This window comes from Mizuhopecten yessoensis, unplaced genomic scaffold (genome assembly GCF_002113885.1).
Source record: "Mizuhopecten yessoensis strain PY_sf001 unplaced genomic scaffold, ASM211388v2 scaffold3525, whole genome shotgun sequence".
Lineage (NCBI taxonomy): Eukaryota > Metazoa > Mollusca > Bivalvia > Pectinida > Pectinidae > Mizuhopecten > Mizuhopecten yessoensis.
The window spans coordinates 8,952-24,949 of NW_018405088.1; the positions used below are offsets into that span (position 1 = coordinate 8,952).

Sequence of the window (15,998 nt, forward strand, 5' to 3'; positions counted from 1 at the left end):
GGAGATTAATAAAATCTATTACCTGTAACTGAGCGAGATCGGGTTATCTCAGTCGAGGGTCAAGATTCTGTAACAAAACAAAATCCCGAGGCGTAAGCCGAGGTTGGAATGTTACAGAATCTTAGCCCGAGCCTGAGCTAATTGATTTTTTTTCTCGCATCTTTTCGTTCGTTTTTTTTTTTTTGCTAAAAAATTCAAGTATCCTGTCTGGGGCCTCAAATGATAATGACCTCTTCACTACTTAAGCTTCATTTGAATGCTTCCGCCTAAAAAATGCTGTCCGTTCTTGCATAGATGACAACGTATTTCACATTGTAGATTATATTTTATCTACAACATCAGATATCTAACAACATCAAAACTCTACATATAACAACAAAACAGAACATCAATAATGCAGATTGTCAATTTCAAGCAGTTAACGCGCGGATGAATACATCGCAGTGTAAAATTCCGCGAAATGTTAAGGTGCAAGACAGATTTGACGAGATAGAAAAATCATGGGGTATGACGTGGGAATCTCTGTCAATGTTTGTCTATTACCGAACTATAACATAAAACCAGAGTTACACTGTCAATGTTTGTCTATTACTGAACTATAACATACAACCAGAGTTACACCGTCAATGTTTGTCTATTACCGAACTATAACATAAAACCACTGTTACACTGTCAATGTTTGTCTATTACTGAACTATAACATAAAACCAGAGTTACACTGTCAATGTTTGTCTATTACCGAACTATAACATAAAACCAGAGTTACACTGTCAATGTTTGTCTATTACCGAACTATAACATAAAACCAGAGTTACACTGTCAATGTTTGTCTATTACCGAACTATAACATAAAACCAGAGTTACACTGTCAATGTTTGTCTATTACCGAACTATAACATAAAACCAGAGTTACACTGTCAATGTTTGTCTATTACCGAACTATAACATAAAACCAGAGTTACACTGTCAATGTTTGTCTATTACCGAACTATAACATAAAACCAGAGTTACACTGTCAATGTTTGTCTATTACCGAACTATAACATAAAACCAGAGTTACACTGTCAATGTTTGTCTATTACCGAACTATAACATAAAACCAGAGTTACACTGTCAATGTTTGTCTATTACCGAACTATAACATAAAACCAGAGTTACACTGTCAATGTTTGTCTATTACCGAACTATAACATAAAACCAGAGTTACACTGTCAATGTTTGTCTATTACCGAACTATAACATAAAACCAGAGTTACACTGTCAATGTTTGTCTATTACCGAACTATAACATAAAACCAGAGTTACACTGTCAATGTTTGTCTATTACCGAACTATAACATAAAACCAGAGTTACACTGTCAATGTTTGTCTATTACCGAACTATAACATAAAACCAGAGTTACACTGTCAATGTTTGTCTATTACCGAACTATAACATAAAACCAGAGTTACACTGTCAATGTTTGTCTATTACCGAACTATAACATAAAACCAGAGTTACACTGTCAATGTTTGTCTATTACCGAACTATAACAAAAAACCAGAGTTACACTCTCAATGTTTGTCTATTACCGAACTATAACATAAAACCAGAGTTACACTGTCAATGTTTGTCTATTACCGAACTATAACATAAAACCTGTATCATTACAAACAACAACAAGAACAACATCAACTACTTCATTAGAACAAACAAAGGTGTTACCCTATCGGTTATAACTATTACTTCATTATAACAAACAAAGGTGTTACCCTACCGGTTATAACTATTGCTTCATTATAACAAACAAAGGTGTTACCCTATCGGTTATAACTATTACTTCATTATAACAAACAAAGATGTTACCCTATCGGTTATAACTATTAGTTTAGCATTATATGTAATAGGAGTAATGATATAAGTTCCTATACTGTAGCTAATGTCAATCTTGGCTTTAACAGTGTCAATACGCGGTGTATTTTAACAAATCAAAATGTATTATGTGTGGATTGTAAGAACGGTTGACCAGTACAAAGTAATTGTTTGTTCTACAAATTGCCAATCTCATGTTCGTTGTTTAATATATATATTAATGCTGTTTTCACATTTGATATGAATAACTTTTCTACGTGTCCACAACGTATTTAGAAAAGTTTAAATATACTAACGTAATGTAAAACGTAATGCATGTGTACGGGTTTATACAAATTACCAAGAGTATTATGATTTTATAAAGGTTAAGGGCGTTGAATGAAAATCGGGTAAAGCTCATTAAGGTAGCGACCCACATTTCTATAGCGAGATTCCATATACCTTGCCCTACATAATAAAGTTTCTACTAAAATCTAATTCCACTACATAAAGCTACTCATATTGGCTGAAGATTATATTTGATATAAAGATCACTTAACCTCCTGAATTTTCCATAAAAATTCAATAGGTAAAAGGTAGACTTTGTCAGGTTACTTCTATAAGGTTTAAATACCCGTCCAATATGATACAATGGTAAGCATTGTTATATATATACTAGTGGCTACAACCCTATCCAACCGCAGCAGGACATAGCGAGCTTCAAGTAAAGATCACACAAAGACCTGACGATGCGTAAAGGCCTGGATGGAAAACTCAGGTAAGAGTACTGTTTTCTATTGATTATATCTAACTCAAGTAATATTACTGATAGTGAGCATATTGTTTAAGTATCCTGTCATCTGTTAAACGTTAAACCATTTTTGTAATAGCATGTTGTTTAAGCGTCAATACCATGTGTTCAACGTTAAACCATTTATATAAGAGCGTGTTGTTCAAGTGTCAAAACCATGTGTTCAACGTTAAACCATTTTTGTAATAGCGTGTTGTTCAAGTGTCAATACCATGTGTTAAACGTTAAACCATTTTTGTAATAGCGTGTTGTTCAAGTGTCAATACCATGTGTTCAACGTTAAACCATTTATGTAATAGCGTGTTGTTCAAGCGTCAATACCATGTGTTCAACGTTTAACCATTTCTGTAAGAGCGTGTTGTTCAAGTGTCAATATCATGTGTTCAACGTTAAACCATTTTTGTAATAGCGTGTTGTTCAAGCGTCAAAACCATGTGTTCAACGTTTAACCATTTCTGTAAGAGCGCGTTGTTCAAGTTTCAATACCATGTGTTCAACGTTAAACCATTTCTGTAAGAGCATTTTGTTCAAGTGCCAATACCATGTGTTCAACGTTAAACCATTTTTGTAATAGCGTGTTGTTCAAGCGTCAATACCATGTGTTCAACGTTAAACCATTTCTGTAATAGCGTGTTGTTCAAGTGTCAATACCATGTGTTCAACGTTAATCCATTTCTGTAAGAGCGTGTTGTTCAAGTGTCAATACCATGTGTTCAACGTTAAACCATTTTTGTAATAGCATGTTGTTCAAGGGTCAATACCATGTGTTCAATGTTAAACCATTTTTGTAATAGCATGTTGTTCAAGCGTCAATTCCATGTGTTCAATGTTAAACCAAACTATTTCTGTAAGAGCGTGTTGTTCAAGCGTCAATACCATGTGTTCAACGTTAAACCATTTCTGTAATAGCGTGTTGTTCAAGTGTCAATCCCATGTGTTCAATGTTAAACCATTTTTGTAATAGCATGTTGTTCAAGTGTCAATACCATGTGTTCAATGTTAAACCATTTTTGTAATAGCATGTTGTTCAAGCGTCAATACCATGTGTTCAATGTTAAACCAAACTATTTCTGTATGAGCGTGTTGTTCAAGCGTCAATACCATGTCTTCAATGTTAAACCAAACTATTTCTGCAAGAGCGTGTTGTTCAAGCGTCAATACCATGTGTTCAATGTTAAACCAAACTATTTCTGTAAGAGCATACTGTTCAAGTGTGTTTTTTTTACCTTTTGCACGATGTAATCTGTAGTAGTGTACTGTTTGGGTGTTGCTATCTTCTGTTGAGCAATTACTCTAGAATAGAGTGACGGATGTTCCTGCTCCACTGGAATCACCCTAAGTTATTATATTGCCAGGTGTTGGTGTTTCTGTTCAGCATTGCGATATAAGAGATAAGGGTTCAATTGTTGGTACCATTAGCTCAATGTATGCTTGACCAGAACAGATGGCATGATTTAAAACTGGAAATTACGCTATTGATAAATAAATTCATTGACAACCAAAAACCAATAATCTATATAACCGTTTTATGTGTATAAAGAAATGTTTGCCGGACAAATATCTTAACACCAGTGACACTATTTCAAACGGAATCAGTTAAATTCATTCATAAAAAACGTACAATAGTCATTAACTGTATTCCTTATATCAACTTTATATATTTTACAACAATTATGAAACAAGTTATTTCAACTCTTGTTGGCCCGGTTGTTAGCGCTAGGGGGCCTTATTATGGGAGGAAATTGGAGTACCCGGAGAAAATCCACGTGGTCGGGCAGGTGACTCCAACCTTTTCACGTCCGATCGGGGAATCGAACCCCGGCCGCCTTGGTGAAAGGCAAGTGCGCTTTCCACTGCACCACCCGACCACGTATTCTTTATACAGGACAAAGCTTTTGCTTGGTTGTTAGATACAATCTGTCATTTTATATCTGATATATATTCAAGTGTGATGAGTTATGATAGAACAATGTTATATATATTTATTGATTTCTTTTAAAACAGACAAATAAAAACATGCGTGTAATGATATCACGTATAGGAAACACCTTAAACAACTACACAGACAGCCAAATATTCATTGTCACATAGAAATTAAATCTGTTCATAAAAAATAAACCGACCTTAAATGGCATTTGTTTTACTAACCATTTGATTAATTTGCTCTGGGATTATTGATAGATCTTCGCTGCGTCATGTAAGTGACCTTACTGATTCTGCGTGGTGAGTAAGTGTAGACTATAGACTGACTATAGAGGCGTAATATCCAAGGATATTGCCAGTACCTTGGACAACAATGTAATTATTGTGACTATTATGTACGCCAACATGCTTAAACTTAATCAGGAAAAGACGGAACTAATCGTCTTTTCCCCAAAGTGTCAGCAAACAATGGCTCTCCAGCTCAAGGTTGATGCCAGAACTATTGAGACTGTTCCAGCAGTTAAAAACCTAGGGGTATACTTTGACAGTTCTCTGAACATGGAAAAACAAGTGAACGCTATTGCCAAATCCTGTTACTACCAGATCAGGAACATCGGCTGTATTCGGCAGTTTCTAACTGCAGATGCATGCAAGATTTTGGTGCATTCACTTGTTACCTCTCGGTTGGATTATGGTAACGCCCTGCTCTGTGGTATATCTGACAAACTAACTAGTCGTCTGCAGAGGGTTCAGAACACTGCAGCACGGCTAGTTACTCGTACTCGAAAGAGAGAGCACATCACACCTGCGCTTTATTCGTTGCACTGGTTACCTGTACGATACAGGTCGCAGTACAAAATTCTGGTATACACATACAAGGCACTGAATGGAACAGCTCCTCAGTACCTACAGGAACTTGTTACCCTGTATCAGCCGTCAAGATCACTGCGGTCGGAGTCAGAATCTTTGTTGTGTGTCCCAAAATCTCGTACTGTGACCTACGGAAACAGATGCTTTGGGAGGGTTTCGGCTACGTTGTGGAATAGCTTACCATCTGCTATTAGGAAGTCGAATACCCTGGGCCAAGTTCAAGAGGACATAAAAACTCACCTCTTCACGTCTGCATTTTAGAATCTTTGCAAAGACGTCATGTAAATACCACCCTTTTATTTGTTCAATTATGTGCACGTTGCTTGTTAAATGTATGAAAGCGATTGCAAGCCTTTGTTGTTTGTTTTCACAATTATAACCATTACTATTATCCATATGTTGTAAAGCGCCTTAGAGTAATTTTACAAATTATATAGGGCGCTATATAAATGTTGTATATTATTATTTATTATTATTATTTGAAATACAACCTTCGAATGTTTCATCGTCGAAATAAAGCTTAGCATTGACGAGATTTGTCCCTTGTTTCCGTAATGGTAACATATCTGCCATTAAAACAGAAAGGCAAACTATGTATGCAGTAAATATTTTTGTTCTTGATTTCAATTCAACGCTCTCAGCTGTTCTGGTCTTCCGAGACACAATGTATCACTACGTAATCAGCGCTGACTTCTGATTAAAGCTATGACATCTCAATTGTACATATTCTTTAATTATTATTTCTCTGTGTAGTTGCTTTCAAATTTTGAAAGATCGTTTATTAACGACGAAAAGTGCGAGGTAAGGAGAAATCGATAACATTTTAATGAGTTGTGATACACATAAACTATCATTTTATACTTTACAGAAATATTTTACTATCAGGTCTTTTTTATTCTGCTGGTAAAGTATACAACAGAAATATATTTAAAGTCGGAATAATTCAGGATATTTATATCTTAAATAAAATCACATTACGTTATCCTACTTTTATGTATCACAGACCGTGAAGAAATATATTGGTTGTCATTCTCATATAGTCAGTTCTAATCACAATATTATGGTATATACCTTCTCATCAGCATAAAGACCGGTTTGTACCGAAACCTACTTTGTGTTGGCCTAGGTTGTTAACGAATAGGCGTAGTTAACGAGTCTGCAAAGGATACGCGATCATGTTTAGGATTGATGTGTTATAGCTATATACAACTAATCACGAAGACCTCCTGTAGACTTTGATGCTCTGTGAAGGTAAACTTTTAAATTCTGAATAATTCATGTATTTTAGTAGTTTATTAAGTGCAGTGAGTTTGGCTTTATCGAGTTCCCATGCGAACCTCTGAGTGGGTGTATATATATACTGAGCACCTGTGAACATGTCTATAACACGAATTTATTGAATGTTAAATATATATTAAATGAAATTTGTTCAAAGAAGAAACGTGTGATCATGTTAAAGGTAAGTTTCGGACATAGATTTGGTTACATTACACCCAGGACATAGCGTAGAATTTACATATGTACACATTTTGAGACGGCATTTATATATATAATATTGACATGCTGGATTTGAAAAGAATTTAAGCTGACGACAATATTAACATCTAAAGCGGGAATTTTTCTGATCATGTCTGAATTTGAGAACAAACAATATTAGTTTGCCCTATGCATGGTTGTATGCTAGGGTACTCATAGTATCTGCATTACTCACTTACCGTTCATAATAGGTAACTGAGTATAGAGCAGGCAATACGGCACTGGACAATGTCATAACAGACGTGACCGCCCATGGTTTGCTACAAGGTAACGTGCGGTAAATTAGGTTTCTGCTCACTGGCTCTATGTTTGTTCCTAAGCTTACCGCATCATATAAATTATTTACACAAATATATTTTCAAGATATTTTTCAAACAAAATATTGTATTGATGGTCCAGATCTATTGTTTCATTGATATTGCCTTTCAAGTGTTCATTATCTTTGGTAAATTTGATTTTTCATGGGGTTATGACTGACCATTTTTTTAAGCGTGAAGATGACAATGCTACTTGTGACTTAAAGTTGGGTAAAGGAGGGTGTATTTGGTGTGTGCTTTGTCCTTTATTTATTGTGACTGAAGGGATTTTATATGTCTACCGTGAACATTTATTGACAGAGTATAACAGTAGCTATGTGTTCTCGCAGGTAATAAGAAGGTAGGTTACAACACTGTGGTAATGTAGTCGGAGATTCGGATTGTAGTATTATTATTGTTACATACAGGGGAGGGGGTTGGTTGGTTATTTAACAGGAAACCATGATAAAACAGAGCCATCATCTGATCATCTCTTTCAATACCAATACTTTACATTTACTCTGTTTTACTCTTTCTACTCCTTTAGAAGGTTCTGGCATGTCACACTTTGACCCTATAAGTATATTTTTAATTTCAAAAACTGAGAAAATATTATCGCGTCTACCATCATCATTTGTAGCCCAGTGATCTCGGGTTGCCAAGGTAATGTCTAAAGACGACTGAAAAAGATGCTGGTGTGTTAGTTACAGCGTAACATTCTCACGTGTGCTGTGTGCTATTGAGAGTTTTATACAGTGTCTACTGTAAACAGGACCGTAGACGATACAGTATACTGTATACACATTTATAAACTGTCTTAATGTATACAGAGTAATTACGCATCATGTCTACGCTATTTAGAGATCAGCATGTGACAATTTCCATATATTACTCCGTATCAACCCGAAACCTACAGATCAGCCCGATGGCCCGGAGGCCCGGAGGCCCGGAGGCCCGATGGCTGATATCGGTTGAGGGCTGATAGGTGAATGATATGGAAATTTAATCCTAATGCTCTATTGCATCAACATTATTGTGCAATAACATACAGTATAAAACACACGGGAAAATAATTCATTTGTCATAAAATCATGTTATTCATTTAAACCTAATGCAATGAACAGCATAACGAATACAGACGGATAGGTAGGGTCTACACTATCAGTATCACTATAACACACTGTCCGATGAATAAGACGGGATTTTTTCGAAAACTATTGAACCGAGTCTAAACGGATGTAGCACATGTTTGTCAGATATATGTTGTTCTGGGATATAGCCATTACAAAACAAACAGCCTATCACACATACAAAACATCCCATATCAGGGGCAAGGATATGATAAATATCTCCATTGTACACAGGGTAATTTTAGATGCTATCTACTGTATAGCAATGCTATTGTAGATACTATCAGCTGAACACAGTCATGTTTAGATGCTATCTATTGTATAGCAATGCTATTGTAGATACTATCAGCTGAACACAGTCATGTTTAGATACTATCTACTGTATAGCAATGCTATTGTAGATACTATCAGCTGAACACAGTCATGTTTAGATACTATCTACTGTATACCCGGATTATAAAGATATTATTCAGTGTATACAGGGTTAGTTTAGAAACTATCAACTGAAACAGGGTCATTTTAGACACTATCTACTGTATACAGGGCTATTTTAGGTACTTCATTTTACGTGAACAGGGTCATTTTAGATACTATCTGGTGTATAACAATGCTATTTTAGATACTAGCTTCTGTTTATAGGATTATCTAAAATAATGCAAATTGTATCTGTGACACATAGTTAATTTCGAAAATATCTTCTGTATACGGGATAATTTTAGAAACTATTTACTGTATACTTGTTAAATTTGTGTAATTGACGAAACTGTTTAATTTTTACAGTTTTATTTTAGAATTATCTACCGTATACAGGGTAATTGACGAAACTGTTTACTTTATACAGGTTTATTTTAGAATTATCTACCGTATACAGGGTAATTGAAGATGCTTCTTACTGTATACAGAAGTGATAAAGAAAATATCTTACATATCATTTATATATATTTGAAGCAGATTAACTTTTGTGAATAGTAGAGATAATATTAATCTTCGAATTCAACTCTACAATGTTTATCTATCATCAAGCAATTCTATTTTAAATATCTAAATGTCACATTTTAAACTGCGTTAAATCATCTAACGTAATAGCTTTACATTTGTAATCAAACATTTACCAGTCTGCTCCCAAAGGCTTCATGTTATTACTTTTTATCAAAAACATATTACTTTTATCATTATATATGCAACACATTGTGTAGGGAGATTTCATTATCAAAACCTGTTAATATTGAGGGGGATTTTGATTTACATACCTGCTGTAGTTATTATTGTATATAAACAAGGTATCACTATTTTGTTTGTTAAGTTAACAACGTAAGAATATACAATATATTATGTGTTTATGTACAACATTTTAATTCCATGGCTGATATTTATATATGCACGTTAGTATGTAAATTTCACTGATAAGCTCTGGCTGTGTCATGTACTTCTTGGATGTTATCGTCAATACGATTAATGTATGGGTTAACGTAATGGATACCTTTAACGTAATGGATACCCTTAACGAAAAAACACAAAGTTTATAAAACAGTAGAGACACATTTTCGCTAGGCAACTATTTACACAAATACACCCATGAATAAACGATGATTGTGGCGTGGTCAATGTACTCTCCAGAGTGGAAACCGATGTTTGAGTTCTGGAGAAATAGTTTCGAAATAAATTTCTCATTTGATACCGTACCACGTGAGTGAAATTTCTCGTGTTAACATGGTGACCTACCCTTTATGTATTCATTGTTTTAAGCTGGCCAGATAAAGTGAGTCGGAATGTGTCATTCCAGCTTACTCCCCAATGTTATATATGTGTACTGATATCCGTATCAAAATAACACTAGGTAAACAAAGCATGTTCTTGTTTGCTTGTTGTATTGTGATAAAAAGTAAAAATTGAAGTCCGTTTTAATGTGCTACTCCAAACAAATGAAACATATCACGTGTTAGTCAGGTATTATAGGGTTTCTCTAGTATCTGAAACTGCGTGAAATGTAGATGTACTCTCATATAGTAAACAACGAACAAATGAAGATTATAAACATGGGCTTCATGGTTCAACACATACGACGTGGTGGAAATTAATGAATAATTTTCTCGATGAACAATTCCGTTAGGGAATTAATACATTCTCGATATCCGTCAGTCCAACCCATTTTGTTTACATAAGCGTCCCAGTTAATGAATGTTTTTGGAATCTGGTTTTGATTAGGTGTTAGCGTGATTCTCTTAATATGAAATGTCGCGTTAGTAATACTGTGCGTTGATAAGCTTAATGCAATGAAAAACCTGGTATAATTTGGTGTTTTTATGATTATTAAAATGTAAAAGCAAAATCGTAGAACTCTGTAAAAACATACCATGTTAACACATATTTCTGTTTGACACCTAGAGATAAGGAATTATATATTCTAGATTTAAAAGTAACTCCTTGTGCGAATTTCTTATTTCGTTTGTCTGGTATTAAGCTAACAAGAACAGTAACTCCTACCTGCTAATGACTTCGAAATTCCCGCAGGGATCTTAACTACTGTAATGCCTGGTAAACGAGATTACACGAGATTACATCGTCACAATAAGATACTTTCCGTTCATACGGAACAATGCATGTCGTAGGAAAACCATTAAGTTCTCTGTGGGGGATGACGTTGTGAACTATTGAAAACCCAGGAAGAGAAATGTTTGTTCTGTAATACGAGGAAATTAATGCAGTTTATGTCTTTCCAGAATGGCGTTGTTAGTGAAGTAAGGATAACGGCATTCGAGCGGGTAGATTTGACTTGGTGGAATGGCGGTTGCTAGCGATACAGCCCTTGATGAACAGTTGACTAGGAATAAATCTGTCACAGAACCATGGATTACAAGTCCTAGAAACGATGACATCAAAAAGGGGAACTCAAATGATATAAAAGACGATACCACAAATGGCAAAACAATAGCAAATGAGACAACAGAAAAAACTGAACCATCAAACTCTGTATCCAGCAAAACTGATAATACAGCAGAACCTCTCAATGAGAATGTCAACAACGAAAGCAGTGAGACTGAGGATAACAAAAGTAATACAAAGCAATCGTCACTCGTGGTGGAGAAACCGGAACCGGAACCGGAACCGGAACCGGAATCACAATCAAAAGAAAATCACAATGACAAGGACGGAACAAACTCTCAAGGAAATAGCGAGGAAGTCAAACCGACACTCGTCGGAAATGTGCAAAAGATAGAAAAAATGTCTATTTCTGCCAAATCAAACGATATTGCTGATCTTAAACCGATCACTGATGACGATCTAGGTATGTACGATCCGGAGCTGTTCATTACCGATGAGGAAAGGAAGGCGTTTGAGTACATGATTGAACGGAGAAGGGGAGAAATTGAAAACGACAAAGTGAAGTTTGAGAAATGGGTCGATTCACTTACAAGGCGGAGAATGTTTGCCTTAAGCAGACTGCGCAAGCTTAAAAAAGGGCATGGAGAACGTGTCAAGCTTTATGGAAAAGTTCAGGACTATGTAAAAGAAGTGGAAAGTGTTCTGAGTTCAGTGTCTTCCTCTGCTAAAACAGTTCGATCCGGAAACAAGAGAGCCACAGTGCAGTCCAGTAAACCGCACTCTGCAACCTTCTCAGCGAGCAAACAAACGCGTCGACAAGTACCAGAGACAAAAGACCTCCAAAGGGAGATAACTGGATTTGTTAATGCTCCTGGAAGTGATAAGGAATCTGGATCAACATCGACTGATAGTACCAGTAATCACAGGAATGGTTTTGCCAAGGATGAAAGTCCCAAGATTGTTCCTGTTCAGTCATAGGTTTGACATTGGTTATATATTAAATATGCAAAATCGTCGAGTCAAATGCATGGGTTAAACTTACAATCGTCACGTTTTACGTGTTAACATTTATATTGATGTTATTCGAATTGTTCTTCCATGTCTTTTACTGTAAACATGTTACTGTTCTACTGCAGTATTTACTCCATCGTTAATTTGTTCACGTAATACATGAAAATTCTGTCTACATAGAAATTATTTTATTTTATTTGTGTGACATTATATTCGTCAGTCAGCTATATCACTTAAATATACATGGTTTACGTACAGTAAAGTGCGGTTGTTTATAGTGTAATGATAAACTTTTTTATCTTGCAAAATTAAGTATCGTGTTGAGGTTGAAAAAAAGCAGTATCAAATTTGTGATTTTGAAATCGCAGGTTCGCTTTACTTTAAAACTTGCAAAAATAAAACCGACGTAAAACCTGTTTCAAGTATAAATACAACTTATGATGTAAAAAAAGTCAAATAAAACGAATAAGAGCTTCTAGTTGGCCCTATTATAGAAAACGCTATTTCTCTATATTCTACTCCATCAAAAATCGATACTGATTTTTATTTTACAAATGTTCCTTTCGTATTTTCTTAAATGCATTATGTGTGAAAACAGCAAAAAGTGTGATTCGGAATTTATTGCATTGCTATTTTAATATGGCTAAGGCAACATGTAACCTCTAATATCTAAAGCCATCGGTTAGATTTGCATATCCAGTTCATTTTTAACTCACCTGCCCGAAGGGCAAATGAGCTTATGTCATGGTGCGGCGTCCGTCTGCGTCCGTCCTCGTCCTTCAACTTTTCCTTTAAACAACTTCTTCTGAAGAACTGACGGGCCTAGATTCATAATATTTTGTTGAAAGCTAGGTTATTCGTGGAGATGTTGGGCTAGGTCATTCGTGGAGATGCTGGGCTAGGTTATTCGTGGATATGTTGGGCTAGGTTATTCGTGGATATGCTGATTTAGGTTATTCGTGGAGATGTTTGGCTAGGTTATTCGTGGAGATGCAGTGCTAGGTTAATCGTGGATATGTTGGGCTAGGTTATTCGTGGAGATGTTGGGCTAGGTTATTCGTGGATATGTTGGGCTAGGTTATACGTGGAGATGCTGGGCTAGGTTATTCGTGGATATACTGGGCTAGGTTATTCGTGGAGATGCTGTGCTAGGTTATTCGTGGATATGTTGGGCTAGGTTATTCGTGGATATGTTGGGCTAGGTTATTCGTGGATATGCTGTGCTAGGTTATTCGTGGAGATGCTGTGCTAGGTTATTCGTTGAGATGCTGGGCTAGGTTATTCGTGGAGACGCTGGGCTAGGTTATTCGTGGAGATGCTGGGCTAGGTCATTCGTGGAGATGCTGGGCTATGTTATTCGTGGATATCTTGAGCTAGGTTATTCGTGGAGTTGTTGGGCTAGGTCATTCGTGGATATGCTGGGCTAGGTTATTCGTGGAGAAGTGGGGTTATGTTATGCGTGGAGATACTGGGCTAGGTTAGGTTATTCGTGGATATGTTGGGCTAGGTTATTCGTGGATATGTTGGGCTAGGTAATTCGTGGATATTTTGGGCTAGGTTATTCGTGGAGATGCTGTGCTAGGTTATTCGTGGATATGCTGGGCTAGGTTATTCGTGGAGATGTTGGGCTAGGTTATTCGTGGATATGTTGGGCTAGGTTATTCGTGGAGATGCTGGGCTAGGTTATTCGTGGAGATGCTGGGCTAGGTCATTCGTGGAGATACTGGGCTAGGTTATTCGTGGATATGTTGGGCTAGGTTATTCGTGGAGATGCTGGGCTAGGTTATTCGTGGAGATGCTGGGCTAGGTTATTCGTGGAGATGTTGGGCTAGGTTATTCGTGGAGATGCTGGGCTAGGTTATTCGTGGAGATGTTGGGCTAGGTTATTCGTGGAGATGCTGGGCTAGGTTATTCGTGGAGATGCTGGGCTAGGTTATTCGTGGAGATGCTGGGCTAGGTTATTCGTGGATATGTTGGGCTAGGTTATTCGTGGAGATGCTGGGCTAGGTTATTCGTGGAGATGCTGGGCTAGGTTATTCGTGGAGATGCTGGGCTAGGTTATTCGTGGAGATGCTGGGCTAGGTTATTCGTGGAGATGCTGGGCTAGGTTATTCGTGGAGATGCTGGGCTAGGTTATTCGTGGAGATGCTGGGCTAGGTTATTCGTGGAGATGCTGGGCTAGGTTATTCGTGGAGATGCTGGGCTAGGTTATTCGTGGAGATGCTGGGCTAGGTTATTCGTGGAGATGCTGGGCTAGGTTATTCGTGGAGATGCTGTGCTAGGTTATTCGTGGAGATGCTGGGCTAGGTAATTCGTGGAGATGTTGGGCTAGGTCATTCGTGGAGATGCTGGGCTAGGTTATTCGTGGATATGTTGAGCTAGGTTATTCGTGGAGATGTTAGGCTAGGTCATTCGTGGAGATGCTGGGCTAGGTTATTCGTGGAGACGCTGGGCTAGGTTATTCGTGGAGGAGTGGGGCTATTTTATGCTTGGAGATACTGGGCTAGGTTAGGTTATTCGTGGATATGTTCGGCTAGGTTATTCGTGGAGATGCTGTGATAGGATAATCGTGGATATGTTGGGCTAGGTTATTCGTGGACATGCTGGGCTAGGTTATACGTGGAGATGTTGGGCTAGGTTATTCGTGGACATGCTGGGCTAGGTTATACGTGGAGATTTTGGGCTAGGTCATTCGTGGATAGGTTGGGCTAGGTTATTCGTGGAGATACTGGGCTAGGATATTCGTGGAGATGTTGGGCTAGGTCATTCGTGGAGAGGTTGGGCTAGGTTATTCGTGGAGATACTGGGCTAGGATATTCGTGGAGATGTTGGGCTAGGTTATTCGTGGAGATGCTAGGCTAGGTTATTCATGGATATGTTGGGCTAGGGTATTCGTGTATATGTTGGGCTAGGTTATTCGTGTATTCGTTGGGCTAGGTTATTCGTGGAGATGGTGGGCTAGGTTATTCGTGGAGATGTGGGCTAGGTTATTCGTGGATATGCTGGGCTAGGTTATTCGTGGATATACTGGGCTAGGTTATTCGTGGCGATGCTGTGCTAGGTTATTCGTGGAGATGTTGGGCTAGGTTATTCGTGGAGAAGCGGGGCTATGTTATGCGTGGAGATCCTGGGCTAGGTTATTCGTGGAGATACTGGGCTAGGATATTCGTGGAGATGTTGGGCTAGGTTATTCGTGGAGATGCTAGGCTAGGTTATTCATGGATATGTTGGGCTAGGTTATTCCTGGAGATGCTGGGCTAGGTTATTCGCGGAGAAGTGGGGCTATGTTATGCGTGGAGATGCTGGGCTAGGTTAATCGTGGATATGTTGGGCTAGGTTATTCGTGGATATTTTGGGCTAGGTTATTCGTGGAGAAGTGGGGCGATGTTATGCGTGGAGATACTGGGCTAGGTTATTCGTGGCGATGCTGTGCTAGGTTATTCGTGGATATCTTGGGCTAGGTTATTCGTGGATATTTTGGGCTAGGTTATTCGTGGAGATACTGGGCTAGGGTATTCGTGGAGATGCTGTGCTAGTTTATTCGTGGAGATGTTGGGCTAGGTCATTCGTGGATAGGTTGGGCTAGGGTATTCGTGGAGATGCTGTGCTAGGGTATTCGTGGAGATGTTAGGCTAGGGTATTCGTGGAGATGCTGTGCTAGGTTAATCGTGGATATGTTGGGCTAGGTTATACGTGGAAATGTTGGGCTAGGTCATTCGTGGATATGTTGGGCTAGGTTATACGTGGAGATGTTGGGCTAGGTTATT

The 15,998-nt window shown here is 37.7% G+C and overlaps 1 protein-coding gene across 5 annotated transcripts; it reads left to right on the plus strand.

The window, feature by feature from the left end:
- Positions 1 to 2,492: 2,492 nt before the first annotated feature.
- On the plus strand, positions 2,493 to 12,995 carry LOC110447598. Of its 5 annotated transcripts, none has more exons than XM_021493389.1 (2): positions 2,493 to 2,609; positions 11,118 to 12,995. In XM_021493389.1, exon 2 carries the CDS (start codon positions 11,179 to 11,181, stop codon positions 12,196 to 12,198), a length of 1,020 nt encoding a protein of 339 aa, XP_021349064.1. In that variant the 5' UTR covers positions 2,493 to 2,609; positions 11,118 to 11,178; the 3' UTR covers positions 12,199 to 12,995. The 5 variants fall into 5 exon arrangements, with proteins under 5 accessions (XP_021349064.1, XP_021349066.1, XP_021349065.1 ...); XM_021493391.1 differs by lacking the exon at positions 2,493 to 2,609 and adding an exon at positions 6,572 to 6,686; XM_021493390.1 differs by lacking the exon at positions 2,493 to 2,609 and adding an exon at positions 6,805 to 6,894.
- Positions 12,996 to 15,998: the final 3,003 nt, after the last annotated feature.

Excerpts from the sequence above, each read along its gene's own strand:
- LOC110447598 (XM_021493389.1), top strand. The coding sequence starts at position 11,179 with ATGGCGGTTGCTAGCGATACAGCCCTTGATGAACAGTTGACTAGGAAT.